The 19,466-nt window shown below is 51.2% G+C and overlaps 1 protein-coding gene across 4 annotated transcripts in view; it reads right to left on the minus strand.

The window, feature by feature from the left end:
• Positions 1–841: 841 nt before the first annotated feature.
• Positions 842–19,466, minus strand: part of Scarb1 (scavenger receptor class B member 1) — a 65,418-nt gene continuing 46,793 nt past the window's right edge. For 2 of the 4 annotated variants that reach the window (XM_021161992.1, XM_021161994.3), the window contains exons 7-13: positions 17,486–17,652; positions 13,137–13,255; positions 10,713–10,786; positions 8,035–8,086; positions 7,233–7,379; positions 4,702–4,830; positions 842–1,626 (exon numbers count right to left, since the gene is read on the minus strand). In XM_021161992.1, the coding sequence (XP_021017651.1) occupies positions 4,702–4,830; positions 7,233–7,379; positions 8,035–8,086; positions 10,713–10,786; positions 13,137–13,255; positions 17,486–17,652 (688 nt within the window). In that variant the 3' untranslated portion in view covers positions 842–1,626. Of the gene's footprint in view, positions 1,627–4,701; positions 4,831–7,052; positions 7,380–8,034; positions 8,087–10,712; positions 10,787–13,136; positions 13,256–17,485; positions 17,653–19,466 lie in introns of those variants that run through there. The other 2 variants (XM_021161993.2, XM_021161991.2) reach the window with 2 other exon arrangements.

Genomic DNA, 19,466 nt, shown 5'->3' on the forward strand with positions numbered 1-19,466 from the left:
GAGCAGAGAGGCAAAGGATAATGAGTCCCAGCCCAGCTTGGCCTACAAAGCTAGACCCCCCCTCTTACAAGACAAAACTAAAAATGTTTGCTGTATATAGAAGTTTATGTCTCACAATTATAATGCAGTGTATAGTATGAGGTAGGAAACTTTCAATGGTTCCAGGGCAGGAAGAGGACAGTGCTCGTTGAGGAAGTGCAAGGCCAGCGAGATGGCTCTGCGGCTAGAGGAGCTTGCTGCCAAACTTGGGGACCTGAGTTCGATGCCCGGGACCCACATGGTGAGAAAAGAACCAACTCTTAGAGCTCACCCTCTGACCTATGCCATGGCATGGGCCCACACACAATAATTCAAATTCTTTTCTAAGAAAGGGAGGGGTGAAGACCATTACAACCACGGAGTGAGTGTCTATGTAGTTTTTAATGTTCACAGTGAAAATCTATTGCCCAGTTCCTAGTGGGTCCCTTAAGGGCAAAACATGGTTTTACTCTCAGAGATGCCAGGTAGAACCCCTGCTTGAACTTGGGACAAAAGTTAGACCCTCCCTTCCAGCCCTTCCCCAGACTCTGCAGGCTTGTCACTTGGGGTAACAAGGATGTTCTGATCTTGGACACAGACTGTTGGGAGGCCCAGAAGGTTCCACGGGATAGAGAAAGGACAGAGCTAGCCTGTCCTGGTGCATCCAAGCCACATACCACATTAGCCTTGAGGTGGAAACATGGCTAGTGGCCGGTGCTGGCCTCACTCCAGGAGACTCGCTGGCAGTCATGGGAACACCTACTGATGTGGCCTGGATTCTGGAGACCCAGCCCTGCCCAGGAAACAGTCACAGAAGCCAGTGTTGTTGAATCTGTGAAAAGGTTTATTGCTTCAGTCATGACTTTCTTTCAAAAGATGATAAAATTTCTCTTCCAGTAGAAAAAAGGGGTCGGTTGCAGGATGCTGGGCCTCCGAATACCCTCTGGTGAGGTACACTAGATGCCGGGGGGCAGGGGGGTTAGACGGCCCATACCTCTAGCTTTGACCCCATGCCTGAAAAATAAGGACCCTGAGGGGCCTGCCACCTCTGCCACTTACAGTGGTTAATTCAGTGTTCAGGTGACATAGCAGAGACAATAGGAAAAGCGCCAGATACAGCTCCAGAGTGTGTGTGCAAACTGGTCAGGACCTGGAGCTGCTTGCCCGGCCTTGGCACATGAGGCCGACATATGCCCAGCCCCTAGGAGTGACAGATCCGTCCTCCGTGGGAACTAAGGCTTTCAGACTGATGGAGAAAGACAGAAAGACTTCCTGAGGGAAGTCAGGAGCCTGGGCGGGGCCGGCTCCTACAGGAGGGGCTGATGGCAGCAAAAGTTCCCACAGCCTGGCTCACAGGCCATTTAGAAGAGCACACCTGTGGCCCATCAGGCTCACTTGGCAGCAGGTCTGTCCCTGGTCCCTGAGTTGTTTTGCACATGCGTGGACACCTGTGTGCCGTGCGTGCGGACAGGTGTGACATCTGGGGGCTCAGGCCATGGCACTGGTGGGCTGTCCGCTGAGAGAGTCCTCAAGAAGCGGGGTGTAAGGACTGGGTGGCTGGTCTGACCAAGCTATCAGGTTGGGGGGGCTTATAGTGTCTTCAGGACCCTGTGGAGAAAAACGGAAGCTGAGTCACAAGCCTGTCACCTAGCCCTGCCCTGCCTACCTCCCCTAGTCCCACTGCACATCCCACCAGCACAGAAACCACTTCCTGACACATCTAGCCCTGTCCACCATGAACCCAGAGATGCCACTCTATAGACATGGGGGCTCCTCAGTCATGTAGATCTCTTGGTTCCAACCTCTCCCTTTAGAGATGGGAAAACTGAGGCCAGAGAGACTGGCCTGTTACAGTGAGGGGGGCAGAGTCCGGAGTGGGTAGATAACACCGCCGCACAAAGAAACTAGGAATGGCTTAAATGTCTGCCCACAGGAGGACATGTTTAAAATGCTGTCACCTGACATGCCAGGAACAGCTATTAAAACTGGCTCTTGTTCATAGAGGTAAGAGAGACACACTCTCACCAGTAATGGTGGCCTCCGGGCCTTAGGGACAGTAGGATGTTGGGCAAAGGGTGCAGAACAGGAAAAGATGGCTTGGTAAGTTGGGAGACTCTGACTTGAAAAGACTTCCCAACTTAGGAAAATGAATGGAAGGCCGGGTTTAAGAACACTGGGCACCCCTGCCCTGCAACCCCCATACCGATCCCCCTAGTGGCAGGGAAGGAAACTGCAGGGAGGCGTCTTCTCTTTGGATCAAAGCCAAGGAGACACCACCCCCATCCCACCCCCCAAACTCCGACACAGCACCCCAGCATTCCAGAAAGTCTCACTCAGAAGTAAAACAGGAGGTGCTGGGGTGAAGCTCAGAGGTGGACTACACTAAGCAAAAGGCCCTGGCTTCACCACACACAGACAGACAGACAAATGGACAGACAAAAAAACAGAAGTAAAAGGCCGGGCAGTGGTGGCGCACGACTTTAATCCCAGCACTTGGGGGCAGAGGCAGGCAGATTTCTGAGTTCGAGGCCAGCCTGGTCTACAGAGTGAGTTCCAGGACAGTCAGGACTACACAGAGAAACTTTGTCTCGAAAAACCAAAAACCAAAAACGAAACGAAACGAAACCAAAACCCAAAAAAACGAAAACAACAAAACACAAAAACAAAAACAGAAGTAAAATGGGGAAGGGGACACAAGGCACAGTAGCGGTGCATGCTTGGAATCTCCGCACTCGCAAGACAGAGGCAGGAGGATGGCCACAAGTTCGAAGCCAGTGTGAGTGGCCCAGAACGCCCTTGTTGCCAGAGAATAAAGCAAGAGTTGACTCTGTAGCTTGGTCTCTTCCATGAAAACACACACACAACAAAGCCACAAGACCCTGGGCAGCCAGGGCGGGTGGGCAGATTTCCCCTGCTCTGTCCTGGCTCCTCCCTGTACTGTGTCTGACAGAGAAGAATTCAGAATGAGAGACAGAGGATCAGATCATTTCCCTAAAGGCTACTGTGTTCACAGCCTGGCCGGACAGCCAACCCTACCTGCCAACCCCCCAACCCCCTTGCCTTACAGAAATGCCCATCCACCCAGTGGAACTTTATTCATATAATAATACTCTTTGGTCTGGCAGCACGTCTGTTTCCCTTCTATAGCAAATGGCAGCAGCCTCTAGGGACCACCCCCACACCCAGGTGCATGGCAGAGTGTGGGGCCTCACCGAATTTCACTTAGCCAGGCAGTGGGGGGGTCGGGGGGAGGGTGAGGTCCCTATGCAAGGACCCATGTGCTGTAGTTGATCCTCAGAGGACACTGCCCTCCCTAGCACATGGCCAGGGCTAGGGGACACCCAGGGGAATCTTGGAGCCAAATGAGGATTAGACCAAGCTGGGAAAGTAAAGAGGTAAGCCCAATCTTGTTCATTCTATTAGGGTCTGGACAGGGATATGGCTGTGTACCTATGGGCTAAAGGGACTGTGAAGCCTCTGCTTGGAGCCTACATTTGTCCCCTGGGAGTTCCCTAGCTCCTACTCAGGACTGCCTGACTCGCCCTCTGGCAATACGCAAACATCACCATGACTGACAGACACTAACCATCTCCCCGCCTCTTCCTGGCAGGACCCTTCCTCAGCTCCAGGGACATATGGGGACCCACTGAGCTGCAGAGTTCCTTCCTCCTCCAGGGAGGTGGCACTCACCAGGACAATCACACAGCCACCAGAGTTCTGCCTTATTTGCTTCTCAAACAGATGACATTGCTACAAGTAGTCAGCTGGCCTCCAGGAGCTGAGCTGTGGCTTCCCCTCCCCACCTGCCCTGCCAAGCCCTGCCTCCGCCCCCCCCCCCCCCCCAGCTCCCTCCAAGAAAGTGCTCACACCCAAGCTGGCTCACAAGCTAAAATAGCAGCTTCTATTGAGACACTGACTCACCTCTGCTAACCCCAAATTGCAGGGACCACAGCTCTTCCGGTCCCTTCCCAGGCAGGGACACACCCTGTAGGGCTCAGCCTCTCTCCTGAACCTTGATCCCTACAGGACCTGGAGATCTTGGAGAAGTACCGTCCTGGATCCTTGCGAGATGGCTACTAAGCAAACCAGGACGCCAGCTATACCTGACTCAGTGGCTCACCACCTGGACCACCCATCCCAACAAAGCACAGGGCGGACACACGACTCCATCTAAATTCAGACTGTATTGAGCAGTCTGTCACACACCCTGTGTACTTGACCATGAAATCCTATCCTCAGGCCCTGGCCTGAGTATGCAGCTGGTGTTTAACTGATGTTTAAACTTCTTCATTTTCAGTCTCTCTATTCTGAACTGGAGTCAGTGTCTCCTTTTAATTGCCCTTGAAGTCCAAAAAAAAAGTTTTCAAACCTTTTGGGCTATGAGAGAGAGTCTCTTGGCTTTCTGAGATGCCCAGGGACCTGTATTTAGCAATCTGCAGGGGATGGGACACTGAGAAGCAACTGGCTTAACTGTCATCTTCTAACAGGACCTTGTAAATGAGAGTCAATGACTGAAAGGGTCCAAGAAACCGAGGCAAGATTCCCATCTCGCAGGAGGGTGAGAGGCAGGAGAATAACAGCTCTCCATGTGGATAACATCCAGGAAGATGCTATAGGTAGAGATGGTAGGTCTACTGGCTATGAGTAGGTGGGGTAAAAGAGGGGGGGTTACCTGGTACGCACCTATAGCTTGGCTTCTTGCAGCACCGTGCCCTTGGCAGCTGGTGACATCAGGGACTCAGAGTAGGCCTGAATGGCCTCCTTATCCTGGGAGCCCTTTTTACTACCACTCCAAAATAAAAAGCATTTCTCCTGGAAGACAACCAAGCTAGTTTATATGGCATGCCGTGTCACTGGGGTGACGCTGGGTCCCCCCCCAGAAGCAAAGGGACAGAAGAGAACAGGATTGCAGAGTCTTGTTCCACCCTGCACTGTGGGTGAAGCGCCCCGGAAGTCCGGCAAGCAGAAAGTCACCGACAGGAAGAGAGTGGCGGAGGTGGCCACAGCGGGACGGGCCTGCTGAGTGTTTGAATTTCTCTGGTCTGGTCTGGTGGGGCTGAATTTGAACCTAAGGCCTGGAGCCTACTGGGTACAATCTCTCTCTTAACCTCTTCTCCAAGTCCATGGTATTTTTCAATCTGAGGGAAACATTAACATACTCTTGATTTATGAATGGCGTATGACTGAGTATGTTCTTTACCAGCAAGCAGTTAACCCCCCGACCCCAGATGCTCAAGGGCAGGAACACACAGGTGAGGCCTAGCTTTGTCAGGACAAGGCTGGTAGGGTGTGGCTTGCTTCTTTGGCCTCTCTCTGACGAAACCCGCAGGACAAACAACCTTGCCCCTAGACCCCAGCAAGACACCTGCCTTCTATTTTGGGGTCTCTCCTCCAATGGTTGACTGAAAAAGCCTGGCTCAGTTCTCACTGGGCAGCAGCAGGGAAGAAGAACAGAAGCCCAGACCGTGATGTCCTCCAGATCCTCAAAGCTACAGTCAACATGGAGAGCCAGAGGCAACCAGACACCCTTTGGAGATGGCAAGAGACTTGGGGCCTGTGTTTGGAAAGGGAAGCCGGGTGCTGGGGACTCCAGAGGGATCCGTCCTTCCCAAAGCAAGCAAGCAAGCAAGCAAGCAAGCAAGCAAGCAAGCAAGCAAGCAAGCCTTAAAGAAGAAAGCCAGCCAGCCGGCTGACTGCAGGAGAGCAGGTGGGGAGACCCACACACACACCAAGCACGCACAGAAAGCCCAGCCTGTGGCCTCAGGACATCTCAGGTGGGACCCCGTGAGTGGCTCTTCTACAGGTGTTCAAAGGTGGCCAGTGGCTCCCCTGTTTGCAGAGAGCAACCCTCTTGAATCACAGCTGATCACAGTCCTGTCCTCAAATTCCCTGCTTCACAACTACAGCTATCAGCAAGCATCCCAGGGGACTTGACCAATGTCGTAACCCCAAGATCTCATTGCACAAGTGGGTACTCCTGAGGCCAGAAGGGAACGAAGGTTCTAGCCATCACCCCTTTGCTTCCTGCTTTCAGGGGCTGCATGCTCTTATGTTACATTCCTCATTCATCCTTTCTTTATGGAAGTGACCCCTACCCCTGTCTAACCCACACTATTCTTGTTTTTTAAGATTTATTTATTTATTTATTTATTTATGTATACAAGTACACTGTTGCTCTGCAGGCATCGGATCCCATTACAGATGGTGGTGAGCCACCATGTGGTTGCTGAGAATTGAACTCAGGACCTCTGGAAGAGCAGCCAGTGCTCTTAACTGCTGAGCCATCTCTCCAGTCTCCCATACTATTCTTTTTTTGAAGTTTAATTGATTTTCGGAGACAAGATTTCACGTATCCTAGGCTGGCCTTGATCAAACCCTACATGTAACCAGGGATGACTTTGAACCGGATCCTTCTCCCCCAACCTCCTTCCTTCCTTCCTGAGTGCTGGGATTATAGGCATGAGCCACCACACCTGTATTAGTTTATGTGTATGAGTGTTCTCCATGTAAGTATGTGCACTGTGTGTGTGTCTTGAGATCATCTGGAACTAGGGTTACAGATGGTTGCAGAACACCAGGTAGGTGCTGGGAATCGAACCTGGGTCCCTGCAAGCAGTAAGTGCTCATAATCACTGAGCTATCGTTCCGTTTTCTTTTCTTCTTCTTTTTTTCCTGTCAGCGCTGAGGCCTGAATACAAGGCCTCACACTGGCTAAACAAGTGCTCTATGGCTGATGTAAAACTTCATATGCTGATATATTTGGGTTAAGCAAAATTTATAACTAAATTTTTTTTTTCACTTTTTTCTCTGGACTTAGAAAATGTAAGTTCATGATCCCACACGTGGCTCCTCCCACTTCCATCTCACACCCAACTCCGGCCCAGAGCATTTTCCTTGGGAAAAACTACTTCTATGTTTGGTTTAACCTGGCTTTCCTTTGCTTCTCTAACCAGCCCAGCCATGACCCCCCACCTCCACCTTCGGCAGGCACTTTCCAGAGCGGGCACCAAGTGGCACCCACTTGCTGGCCAAATGACTAAGTACCTGTCTCATCCTAGCCCCGACCTGGGAGGGTCCTGGGCCTTCCAGGACTTGTAGAGAAAAGTTACTGCAGGGTGCGATTGAGGAGGTAGAACAAGAGCTAGCTGCAGGAAACGGAGGCTGGCTGAAACCCGAGCCGAGTCCGAGTCCAAGGCGTGGCCGCCCCTACTTACCTGGCTGCGCAGTTGGCAGATGATGGGCACCAGCAAAAGGAGACCTCCAAGCCCCAGCAGCACATACTGCGCGTAGTGAAGAACCTGGGGCATCAGCACCAGCTGCGTGTAGAACGTGCTCAGGGGCTTGCCACCCATTGCTCCGCTCTGCAGAAGAAAGGTCGGGCTGCACACTGCGTCTCCAAGGCACCCATCCCACTGTGCCCCGCCCCGCCCCAAATCAGAACAGAGAGCCTCGGGCGCTTTGGCTAGAAGTCCAAAGAGAACTACATTTCCCAGACGCCCTTGCTGTTGGCACGCCCAGGTAATGAGGCACTGGCTAATGGGAGGTGGATCTGGCCCCAAGCCTCCTCGCATAAGAGTCATCTCTTTCGCTGGTTAGAATCTAGTCTTAGGACCTGAAGGTCGACGACGAGAGAGATCAGGAAGCCTGCAGGGTGGCCTGGTGCCGAATTCCATCTCCACTCACCCCTCTCAGGGGCCATTAACAAAACCTGGAGATGGCTCGGTGGTTAAGAGCGCTGGCTGCTCTTCAAGAGAACCCACTCTTCATTCCCAGCATCGACTTGACGGCTCACAACCATCTGTAATTCCAGTTCTAGGAGACCTGATGCTCTCTGGGCTTCTGTGGGTACCGGGCACTCACATGATACCCATACATACATACATACATACGGGCAGGCTAAACATACAAATAGCTAAATTTAGGTACCAGAAGTTAACATAACAGCATCAAAGCGAACTAAAAGCCTCAGCTAACATACAGAGACCCCCAGACTCCCTTCTACCTTCATAGACTCACCTGTTCAAACCACAACAACGGTAGAACTACTGGCTCGATCTTCCCTGTTTGCCTGGAAACATGGGACACAAAGTGAGTGACCAGGGGTGATGTGACCCTTGCAATGGAGCTATGTTTGGGGCTTGGGGTGTCAGTGGGAAAGTTTCTGGTTACCATGTGCAAGGCCTTCGCTCAGTTGAAACCACTTCACAAGAAAATGAGACAGAAAGATGAAGGGGAGCCTGTAACACTACGTACAGTTGACTATCCTTAGCCAAGTTTGAGGCTAGCCTGGGCTACAGGAAACCCTAATGCAAAAAATTAATTAAGGGGCGTGGCAAGGCTCAGCTGAGTGGGTGACAGTGCTTGCTGCTAAGCCTGAAGACCTGAGTTCCATCCCTGGGACCCAGAAGGTGGAACAGGCTCCCTAAAGTTGTCCCAACCTTCACATGTTCATTGTGGCATGTACCTGTACACACACACACACACACTAAACACAACTAAAAATGGGGCTAGAGAGATAACTCAAAGGTTAAAAGGTCCTGAGTTCAATTCCTAGCCACTACATGGTGGCTCACAACCATCTATCATGGCACCTGATGCCCTCCTCTGGCACACAGGTGTACAGACAGACCACTCATTCATAAAATACATAAATACAACTTTAAAAATAAATAATAATATCTGTGTATGTGGTGGCACAATGCCTTTAATCCCAGCTCTTGGGAAGGCAGAGATAGGTGGATCTCTGTGAGTTTGAGGTCAACCTGGTCTACAAAGTGAGTTCCAGGACAGCCAAGGTTATTAAAACAGAGAAACCCTGTCTCAAAAAGCCAAATAGTAGTAGTAGTAGTAGTAATAATAATAATACCAATTATAATAAGTCTATATTTAATTATAATAAATAATTATAATAATAAGTCTCCTCCCACCAAAGCCTGGGTGGCTGCCCCTGTTGCTATCTACAGGGAAACCTGATCACACCACACACACCCAGATCCAGCAAGTACTTTAACACCCCAAAAGCTGGAGGAGAAAGTATCACCGTGCTGGGGTGTGTGTAAAAGAGCATTTGCTGCTCAAGCAAATGAACCTGAGGGGAGACCCCTGAACCCAGGCTAAAAGCTGTGTGTGGCTTTGAACCTGTGACCCCAGGGCTGAGCCACGTAGAAGCTGGCTGGGGCTTCGGTGAGAAATCCTGCCGCAAGGGAAGAAAGGGAAGAGGGATGAAGGAGGACACATGGCATCCTCTTCTGGCCTCTGTATGAACCACCTTCCCCTCCAAAAAACAAAACAAAACCCCCAAACCCACAACACCAACAAGAAACAGAGATTAAAAAACAAAAACAAAAACAACCCATCACAGCCACAGGAGCCGGGTGTGAGGCGTGAGCGGGTTGCATCTCGTGCTGAGGAGCTGGGGTTGTGGCAATAACACTGCACTAGACTTTGGTTCCTTACCGTGACAGATACTGCCAGGAGCTGACAGTACTGAATGCACCGGGGACAGAGAACAAAGATTTGCTTGCGTCTCTGACACCTCTCCATAAATCTATAAAGATTTCTAAAGAGTATTTGAGGCAGTGGAACAAATCAATGTTTGGCCGCTGACCTCAGGAACTCAAGCCCGTGGCCAGCCCACTTTGGCCTCTGGTTTCAAGAGCCCAGATGAGTCAGATCAAGTGGCACATGTTCAAGGCCATGATGGGCTACAGAGGGATTTCAAGGGCAGCCTGGGTAATCTAGTGAGACCTAAAAGGTGAAGAGGGCTGGGGTGTAATTCAGTGAAAGAGTGTTTTCTGGCATGCAGGAGGTCCCGGTGTGTGTGTGTGTCTGTGTGTCTGTGTGTGTGTGTACGTACAGGAGCCTAGCTGAGTCCAGTAATTCCTGGACTTAGTTTTCACCATGAAGCCCAGAGTCCACCTCTTTCTCAGTGGTTCCCAGGCATGTGATCTGCGATGCTGAGGAGTGACCAGCATGTGGGTCCTTTTGTTCAAAGAATTATTTATTTTATTTGCATAAGTACACTTTAGTGTCTTCAGACACTCCAGAAGAGGGCATCATCCCATTAGAGATGGTTGTGAGCCACCATGTGGTTGCTGGGAACTGAACTCAGGACCTCTGGAAGAGCCGTCAGTGCTCTTAACTGCTAAGACATCTCTCCAGTCCCAAGGCTGGACTCTTACCACCATGTTTCTGCCGGGCAAGCAGGGAATGGGGACAGGAGGACTCTCAGTCTCACTCTGTACGTTACACAAAGCTAAACATAAAGTAAACCCAGGGGATTGTGGTTGAGAACACTGGCCACTCTTCTAGAGGACCCAGGTTCAATTCTCAGCATCCGTTCAGTGGCTCACAACTCCGTCTAACTCCAGGTCCCTATGCCCTCTTCCGGCCTCAGCGGCTCTTGCACTTACATGGTGCACAGACATACAAGCAGGCAAATCCATCCTTCTGTGAGGAGACAAGATGACCAATGCGACTAATGGCAGAAGAGCCCTTGGGCGTGGAGGATGGAGGTAGTGTCAGGATGCAGCCTGGGTCTGAGTCTCCATCCAGAGCAATGACACAGTCCCAGGAAAAGAGGCAGATGGATCCCAATGCTTGGGCCCCGCCCTGTCCCATGCCTTGCATCCACCAATGCATGAAACCTCCTAGCCCCTGAAGCTTTCAGAAGCCCCCGCCCCAACTCCACTCACCCGATGCCCTTGACAGATTTGATGTAGAGGCTCAGCTGCATCTTCACAGAACAGTTCATGGGGATCCCAGTGACCTAGAGCGTGAATGCAGTGAGGAGAGATGTAAGATCCTGTGGGGGAGCCTCCGCTCCAGCCTGCTCCACCCCTGGGGTCCCTCATCCAACTTAAACCAGATAATACATGCTGAGGCATCCACCCTTCTAGAAATTTCCCACACACCCACTGGACTCTCCCTCAGCTATAGCAAGATCCCCTCTCTAGACACTTGTCGCCAGAGGGATGACCCCCCTCCACCCACCACACTGCATGTTTGTTTGGGGACAGATTTCATGTGGTCCAGGTTGGACTCCAATTTGCTATGTAGCCAAGGATGACCTTGAACTCCAAATCTTCCTGTCTCCACCTTCTGAGGACTGACTTATGCCTAACTTTACATGGTGCTGGGATGGAAGCCAGGGCTCTGTGAAGGGCAGGGGAGCACCCTACCTACTAAGCTATCCTCCCAGCCCTCACAAAGCTGCCTAAGACAGTGCCTCCCAAGTGTGGGGCATGCGCAGTAAGGATGTCTTTTTTTCCCCTGTTTACATTTCCTAATGGCCCAGGGGACCAAAGGAAGGGCCTAGTCCAGGGTGAGTAGGTTTAATCGAGCCAGTTTCCCACTATGTAGCATCCTGGCGCTCCCTAACAGAGGTAGCCACAGAGAGCTGCCTGCATGCAGCTCTCTTTTTAAAATGTGATGCTTTGGGGCTGGAGAGATGGCTCAGCGGTTAAGAGCTCTGACTGCTCTTCTGAAGGTCCTGAGTTCAAATCCCAGCAACCACATGGTGGCTCACAACCATCTGTAATGAGATCTGACTCCTTCTTCTGGAGTGTCTGAAGACAACTACAGTGTACTTACATATAATAAATAAATAAATCTTAAAAAAAATAAATAAAATGTGATGCTTAAAAAAAAAAATCTCACTGGAGAGATGGCTCAGCAGTTAAGAGCACTGACGGCTCTTCCAGAGGTGCTGAGTTCAATTCCCAGCCACCATGTGGTGGCTTACAACCATCTGGAATTGGATCCAATGCCCTCTTCTGGTGTGTCTGAAGAGAGTGACAGTGTACTCACATAAAATTAACAACAACAAAAAATCACTAGGAGAATTTACAGGTATTATTTAAATCAGGAAGAAGGTTCTAGAATGGAAAAGGTTTGTGAAAAGAGACCTCAGTTTGATGCCTTTAGCCCTGCCCAGATCATGAGACTCTTGAAAGATTGATGGGAGGCCGGAGGCCACCTCTCAGATTGTAATCACCCACAGTAGAAGGCCAGGACACGTTTTGCCCAGGGCACCCAGATCCCTCCTGCCCCCAGGGCAAAGGCCTCCAGAAACCTGGTATGACTTTTGGACAGAGGCATGGATGTGATAACCACGCATACCATGGGTGGGCCCGGCAACCTTCCCTAGAAGTCGGCCAGGGTAGGTGCCCAGTGTTGGTCTTGGAATCTAAGTTCTGGGGGATGAGGGTACCCCATTCTCTAAGCTAGTGTGTTGGCCTCACTGTGCCATTTGCATAGACAGTTAATAATACCAAACACCTTCGTCCTCTGGGATGAAGCATGTATCTGCCCGAGGGAGAGAGGCTCACAGGACAGGTCCCCAGTCGACAACCAGGCCCCCCTATTCTGAGGGGCTTTCCTGATATAAAACACCTTTATGTCAAGTTCCTTGTTGAGGAGCTAGGCACAACCTGGGTAAGACTTCAGATGACTTACCCCCCATGTGCCCACCCTTCCTCTGTGATAACCCTCAGCGGTGGGCCAGGTGTGAAGACACACTGGAAGCCAAGGCAGGAGGATTTTCAAGTTCAAGGCCAGATGCAGGCACAGCTCGGAATCAGAGCCTGGGGCCTTGTGTGTTCAAAACCAGGGCTTCCATCCCCACCCAGTAAAACAAAAAAAGAGTTCTTCATGGAATGCCTTCAGGGCGTCACGTAGGGCAGGAACCCTGGACTGGACACATCTGACAGTGACCAGAGGCAGAGAGAAGTTAACACAGGACAAATTCCTCCCCCTGATTTCTCTGTGAGACACTGTGGCCCATGCTGTTGTCTTTGGTGTCTTGACACTGTCAAGGGTATCTGTCTCTGGTGAAGGAGACGTCCCGGCTGATAGGTCTTAATTAATTTACTATCTTATATCTTTTTTATAGGCCCCAATAAAAAAGGTAATGATATCATTGAACTCTGGAATTGGGGTAAAGTAAAACTTTGATGACTTGAAGTTCTAGGAGCAACCTCTGTGGAAGGAACTGAACTCCCCTGCCTCAGGTGGAACCCGCTCTGTCCTGGGGAATTGGGGGGAGCGGGGCAGGTGCCCAGTTGCCAGTGGCAATCTATGAGAATGGGCTCCAGCCACTAGCAGGACAGGGAGCTTACCGGATGGATATCTAGGAACAAGGAGTGCTCCTTTGGGTTAGGGTTCAGACCAAGAACAGCTTCTGACAGCACAGGGTCGGCGTTGTAAAAGTGCGGGTGGGAGAGAAACAGAGGCGCACCTGGAGGAGGGGAAGAGAGGCGTTAGAAGACGGGAGCGTCACGTTGGCCTGCCTCGGTGCCAGGGATGCAGGGATGCTAACACTGGGGACCAAGCTGAGCACACACAGGACCCGGGGAGGGTGGATGGAGCCAGAGTGGCCGATTACAGTGTTGGGGGTGGGTGGGTGGGTGGAGGAAGGGAGAGAGCAGCATTCCGGGTGGGAGTGTAGCAGAGGTGAGAGCTTGAACACAGATTTTCAACCCTCACCCCTCCAGCTCTGGAGGTGCAGCAGGGAATCATGGGAGATGAAGGTGGAAAAGGAAATTTAACACCATATGAATTTAGGAGTGGGAGCGGAGTCTGAATGTCAAGCCAGGCACACAGACTGCTTTTGGAGACATTGTAGCTCAGGGGTACACGTGAGTGGGTCTCTGACATCACAGGAATGGAAGGGATAGCACCAATGAGAGATTCCCACCCAGGGCCCTGAGGTGGGACTTTACCACCAACCAGCCAAAGTGGCTCAACCCAGAGATCTCAGGACAAGGGCCTGGGGAGTTTCGAGTTCCGAGTCTCCCTGGGGAGGCCACAAGAGGCTCCAGGGCAACAAATCCACTGGGGGGGGGGCATTGTGTTTTAGCTGGGCCTGGTGGTACACACCTTCAATCCCAGCACCTAGGAGGAAGAGGCAAGGAGATCTCTGAGTTTGAGGCCAACCTGGCCTACATAGTGAGTTCCAGGATAGCTAAGACTACAAAAACACAACAAACAGGGCTGGAGAGATGGCTCAGTGGTTAAGAGCACTGACTGCTCTTCCATAGGTCCTGAGTTCAATTCCCAGCAATCACATGGTGGCTCACAACCATCTGTAATGGGATCCGATACCTTCTTCTGGCATGTCTGAAGACAGCTATGGTGTACTCATAAATACAATAAATAATAAACCTTTTTTAAAAAGAAAACATTTCTTTAAAATCCAAAGCCAGACAGGCTAGCATACCTCTTTAATCGGGAGCCAGAGGCAGGTGGATCTCTGAGTTCCATCCCAGTCTGGTCTCCAGGATATCCACTGCTTGAAGCCCCTAACCCCTGAACAGGCTGCTATGGGCATCTTCAAGTGCAGGTGTCAGACACAAGAGTGCTGCACCTGTGACAGCCTTGGCAGAGAAATGGCCTAGCCAGGAGGTGCGCGTGGGCAGAGATGCAGCAGAGAACCCGGATCACTGAGAATCCAGGTGAACCCTAGAACCTTCGAGGCTCCAGAGAGACACCTGGTCCTGTCAGAAAGACAGGCGAAGGATCCTCAGGGTGGCCTTCAAGCCCTCATGGAAACACAACACCAAGGATACAACAGAACAGAAAAGAGACCTGATCAATCCCTGAGGCCTAACGTCACCTCCATGGACCCTCTAAAGTCACGCTGAGATATGCTGCCTTCTACTTGGAAAACCCTACCCATCCTTCCAACCATACTGTGAAAGGAGACACCAGCAAAGATCAGACAGAACCCCATTTCTTTCAGAGGGACGCCATGGATCCCGGGGAGATGAAGCCCCCACCTAACCAGACCTAGAAGCACAGATTCCAACAGAATGTCAAGGCTGCGGGCACAGACCTGCTGCAGGTGGCACGCCCGCCCGCCCGGGTGGCTTTCTAACAATAGGTGTGTCTCATCTTTTCTTTTCATTTCCAAACACCCTCAGAGAGCCGCACCCGGGCAATAAGTATAATTAATTTATAGCTTTATGGCCCGTGTATCCAGACTTAACTGCTCAGGATTACCCGCGTGGTGATTAAGGACCATTTCAGGGAAGATCCAAGGTGCTCCCAAGACAAGGACAGGAGACATGGAGAGTCCTGAGTCCAAGAAAGTCTCGTGACCCAGAAAGGGACACCTATGTGCATTCTTTATCTTAAGATAAAATGCCACAGAAATTCGAACTCAGGTGTACTCCTCCTACAGCAGGTGCGAGAATGTTCTAGAAGCATCCTTGTAGTGGTGAAATGCCAGAAGAAAGCTCCGTGAGCCAGGAAGGAGTGAGGCAAGCAGAGTTAGCCCCAGCATGGAACACCACCCAACAATCTAGGCTATCACCCCCTATCTCGCAGATTTACCATATGATAGCCATCATGGGAGGCATCAGGGATCGAGGGAGAAAGAACAGTTGTGACTCCATCTATGTAAACAGTAATGCCAGGCAGAGAGCCGAGAGACCAAAAGTCAGGCCAGTGGGCAGAAGGAGCAGGAAGGGGAGATGTTGGGTGTGGTAAGAGTTGTCTCTTTGTGGGGTTGTTGGTCACATGGCCGTGTTCCCTATCACTCGAATCCCTGTTCCTCTTCCCCTTTCTTGTTCTCACCCCATTTACAAGGGGCAAGCTTTAGGGGCTGGGAAAACAGTTTAGTCAGTTAAGAGCCTCCTGTGCAAGTGTGAGGACCCGGATTCGGGTTCCCAGCAGCGCCACATCTGTATCTGGGAGGCAGAGACAGGTGGATTCCTGGACCTTCCAAGATCCAGGATTAGTGATTGAAAAATCTGTGTCAACAAACAAACAAACAAACAAACAAAGAGTGATGAAGGAAGACACCCACTTCCGGTCTCCATCCATACATGCATCTGCATATACCTCCCTCCACGCGTGTGCAACACGCACATGCATACTTAAACCCACCGTCTCCGGAAAACAAACAAACAAACAAACAAACAAACACAAAAGAACAAGCTACAGACACAACTACACTTAGATTCTCTTTCACAGCTGAAATTCTGTCCCTGACAGCAGAGTTCTGTGTGATGTGGGCCTGTTGCTGCCCCTGCGGTGTGTGGGACCCAGCCTGGCCAATCAACACAGACTAATGACTAGGTCAGAGCTGGACCAGTTGAACCAAGCCCTGGGATTTTTGCTAGTACAAGGAGGGGAAGGCAGAGCTGCGGTTGTGAGTGAAACTTCCTGTCCGCAGGCAAACCCTGGATCCCACGTCTGTGTAAGAGGCCTTAGAAGTTTGACTCCCAGTATCCTACTGGGACATGGCCACAGGGTTTGCAGTCCAAGGAGGAGACAAGCAGGGGAGGGTTCAATAAATAACATTGACAGCCATGAGTAGGCAACAGGAAGGCATAAGAGAGAGTGTACCAGAGAGCGGCTGGAGAGCCAGAGGGGATGGCAGATCAGGGAGAGTGTCTGGGAGGATCTAATCAGGATCAGAGGAAGCTTTTCATTTGAGATTGATTGACATCTGGTGCAATACGAGCTGACGAGAGAGCAAGGGCACCGAGTGACAAGGGAAGAAGGTGGGTGGGAAGGAGAAAGACTGTGTGGGAGGTGCTTAGAGCAGCCTGGGCCTGACTGCCAGGTGAGGGGTGAGGCACAGAGCTCGCACCCAAGTCTACAGACTTGAGCAATAGCAGCAGGGTTGGGCCCAGGACTAGAACAGAGAGCAGACGTGCCAGGGGGCCACAGCCAGTACCAAGATTCACACCCAACTTGGCTAAAGAGGAGAGTTTGACAGGATAGGAGCGTGGCCAGTTTGAGTGAAGGGCAAGACTCTAGCTTTTGCTCCCAGCAGGTGAATGGCCACAGGGAATGTTTCCAGCCTCGTCCTAGTGGGCAAAGAAGTTAGAGCCGCCAGGATAACAGACCAGGTGTCAGGCAGGCCCTAGTCTCCCAGTGGCCTCTACCCAGTCAGTCTCTGGGGTCCTGAAAACTATGGGCTGGACAGAGAAGGAGGAGGTGGTCATAGAACGGAGTGTTTTTTGAGGGGGATCTGGTGTCGGGGTACATGCCTTCTATCCCGGTACCTCCAAAGGCAGAGGCAGGAAGGATGCGCAAGTTTGAAGCTAACTTGGGCCACAATGCGCTACCCAGTCTCAAGCTGGATGCTAGGTTGAGAAAGGAAGGGACCACAAAGCCAAGGAATGTGGTGCCTCCGGAAGCAGGAAGAGGATGAGGGCAGACTCCTCTCCGTGGCCAAGAAGCAGTGCCCACTGATGGAATCTTAACCTCAGGGCAGGACCCTTCGGACTTCGGAGTGACACGGCCTGCGGATAACGCGTGCCGGTGGGACATTTATCAGGGTGGCTGTTATCTTTTTTCCAGTTACCTTTAGCTCCCTATCTGTAGCACTGAGATCATCAGGGGTGCAGAGACCAGAGATTGATGGGACAGCAAGCTGGCAGCAGATAAAATCCTGGTACCACCCTCTCACCTCTCACCTCAGCCTGGAGGCGGGGAACACTTAGAGGCCACTCACCAAACCTGCAGGTGCTGACATTCTGAATGCCAGACTCGCGGCATGGGCAGAAGCCTTCGTTGGGTGGGTAGACGGACCCGTTGGCAAACAGAGTATCGGGGGCCGTGAAGCGATACGTGGGAATGCCTTCAAACACCCTTGATTCGTTGTAGGTCAGCTTCATGGACCTGCAGAGGGGAGGCAGGGTGAGAACTGTGCCTTGAGCATAGAGGCTGGGGCACCCCTGCAGAAGAAACCACAGGGACCTGCAATGACACTAGTCACCTGTTGCTGAGGAAACTTCAGCGATCTCTCAATGCTCTGCCTGCTCCCTTGGCTCCCCACTCACTAATCCATCCTTACAATGAGGCAAATTAAAAACCAGAACTCAGCAGGGTTTGGCCAGCATGCCCTAGGTCGGAGGTTCTCAACCTGTGGGTTGTGACTGCCCACAAAAGTCCACTGGAAAACGCAGACATTTCCATTATGATTCATAACAGTATGGTAGCAGCCGGGCAGTGGTGGCACACGCCTTTAATCCCAGCCCTTGGGAGGCAGAGGCAGGCGGATTTCTGAGTTCCAGGTTAGCCTGGGTCTACAGAGTGAGTTCCAGGACAGCCAGGGCTACACAGAGAAACCCTGTCTCGAAAAACCACACAAAAAAGAAAGGAAGAAAGGAAGAAAGGAAGAAAGGAAGAAAGGAAGAAAGAAAGAAAGAAAGAAAGAAAGGAAGGAAGGAAGGAAGGAAGGAAGGAAGGAAGGAAGGAAGAAAGAAAGAAAGAAAGAAAGAAAGAAAGAAAGAAAGAAAGAAAGAAAGAAAGAAAGAAAGAAAGAAAGAAAGGAAAAAAGGAAGGAAGGAAGGAAGGAAGGAAGGAAGCCAGCCAAAACATGCACAGCACATGTCTGCAGTAGCTGTGTCAGTCACCTGAGATAATCTGAAGTGTACAGAGGTTTACAGAGTTCCCTTACACTTACAACAACGATGTGCCATGCTCTCTTGATAGGGGCTTGAGAGCTGATGAGGACTGTGGAAACCAAGGCTTTGGGCAATGGTTTCCTGTGCATGCGGAGAGATGAGCAACCACCATGGCCCTGCAGTCACCCTGCAGTGTGATGCCATCCACGGCTTCCCTCTCCACTTCCTGTCTCACTGTACCTGCCAGGGCCTCTTAGTCATGTCCCTTCCTGCGCCTGAACCTCCACATCCCACCTCTCCCTCAGCCCAGACTTCAGCTCTCCCAGTCTCCCTTGTCCACCCTGATTCCTCTCCATCCATTCACCCCTACTGTCTGGCCTCAAACACTCCTCTGATGGGAAACAAGGCCCGGGTGACCCACACTGTCCATGGTCAACACCATAACACACACATGTCTGCTCAATCCTCAAAACAAAGAGAGTCCAGGGCAGCACTCGGGGTGGTGGCTCGTGGCTTTAATCCTAGGACTGTGCAGGTTGAGGCAGGAGGATACTTTTTTGCCAGGCTACACAGTGAGACCCCCCCATCTCAAAACAACAGGAAACCAATAGGGATGGACCAAAAAAAGAGGACAAGACATTGGCACTCTCTCTCTCTCTCTCTCTCTCTCTCTCTCTCTCTCTCTCTCTCTCTCTCTCTCTCTCCCTCCCTCCCTCCCTCCCTCCCTCCCTCCCTCCCTCCCTCTGTCCCTTCCTTATGTAGTTCTATAGTCTCTCTATGTAAAGAACTGGAACTGGCTACGTAGACCAGGCTGGCCTTAGACTCCCAAGGATTCCCTTGCCTCTGCCTTGAGTGCTAGGATTAAAGGCAAGCACTGCCACACCTGACCGACACCCAGATTTCTAAGACCCAACACTAAGCAAAAGCTCTTCTCAGAAAATCTTTTCACACAGTCTGGTGGTAAGTTTTTAAATGTCAATTTGACATAGTTAGAATCTCCTGTGAAGAGACTCTCACTGTGTGAAATTGTCTGGATTCCTCTAATTGATGTGGGAAGAGCCAGCCCACTGTGGGTGGCACTATTCC

Source organism: Mus caroli, unplaced genomic scaffold (assembly GCF_978045245.1).
Source record: "Mus caroli unplaced genomic scaffold, Mus_caroli_1 scaffold_4, whole genome shotgun sequence".
NCBI lineage: Eukaryota > Metazoa > Chordata > Mammalia > Rodentia > Muridae > Mus > Mus caroli.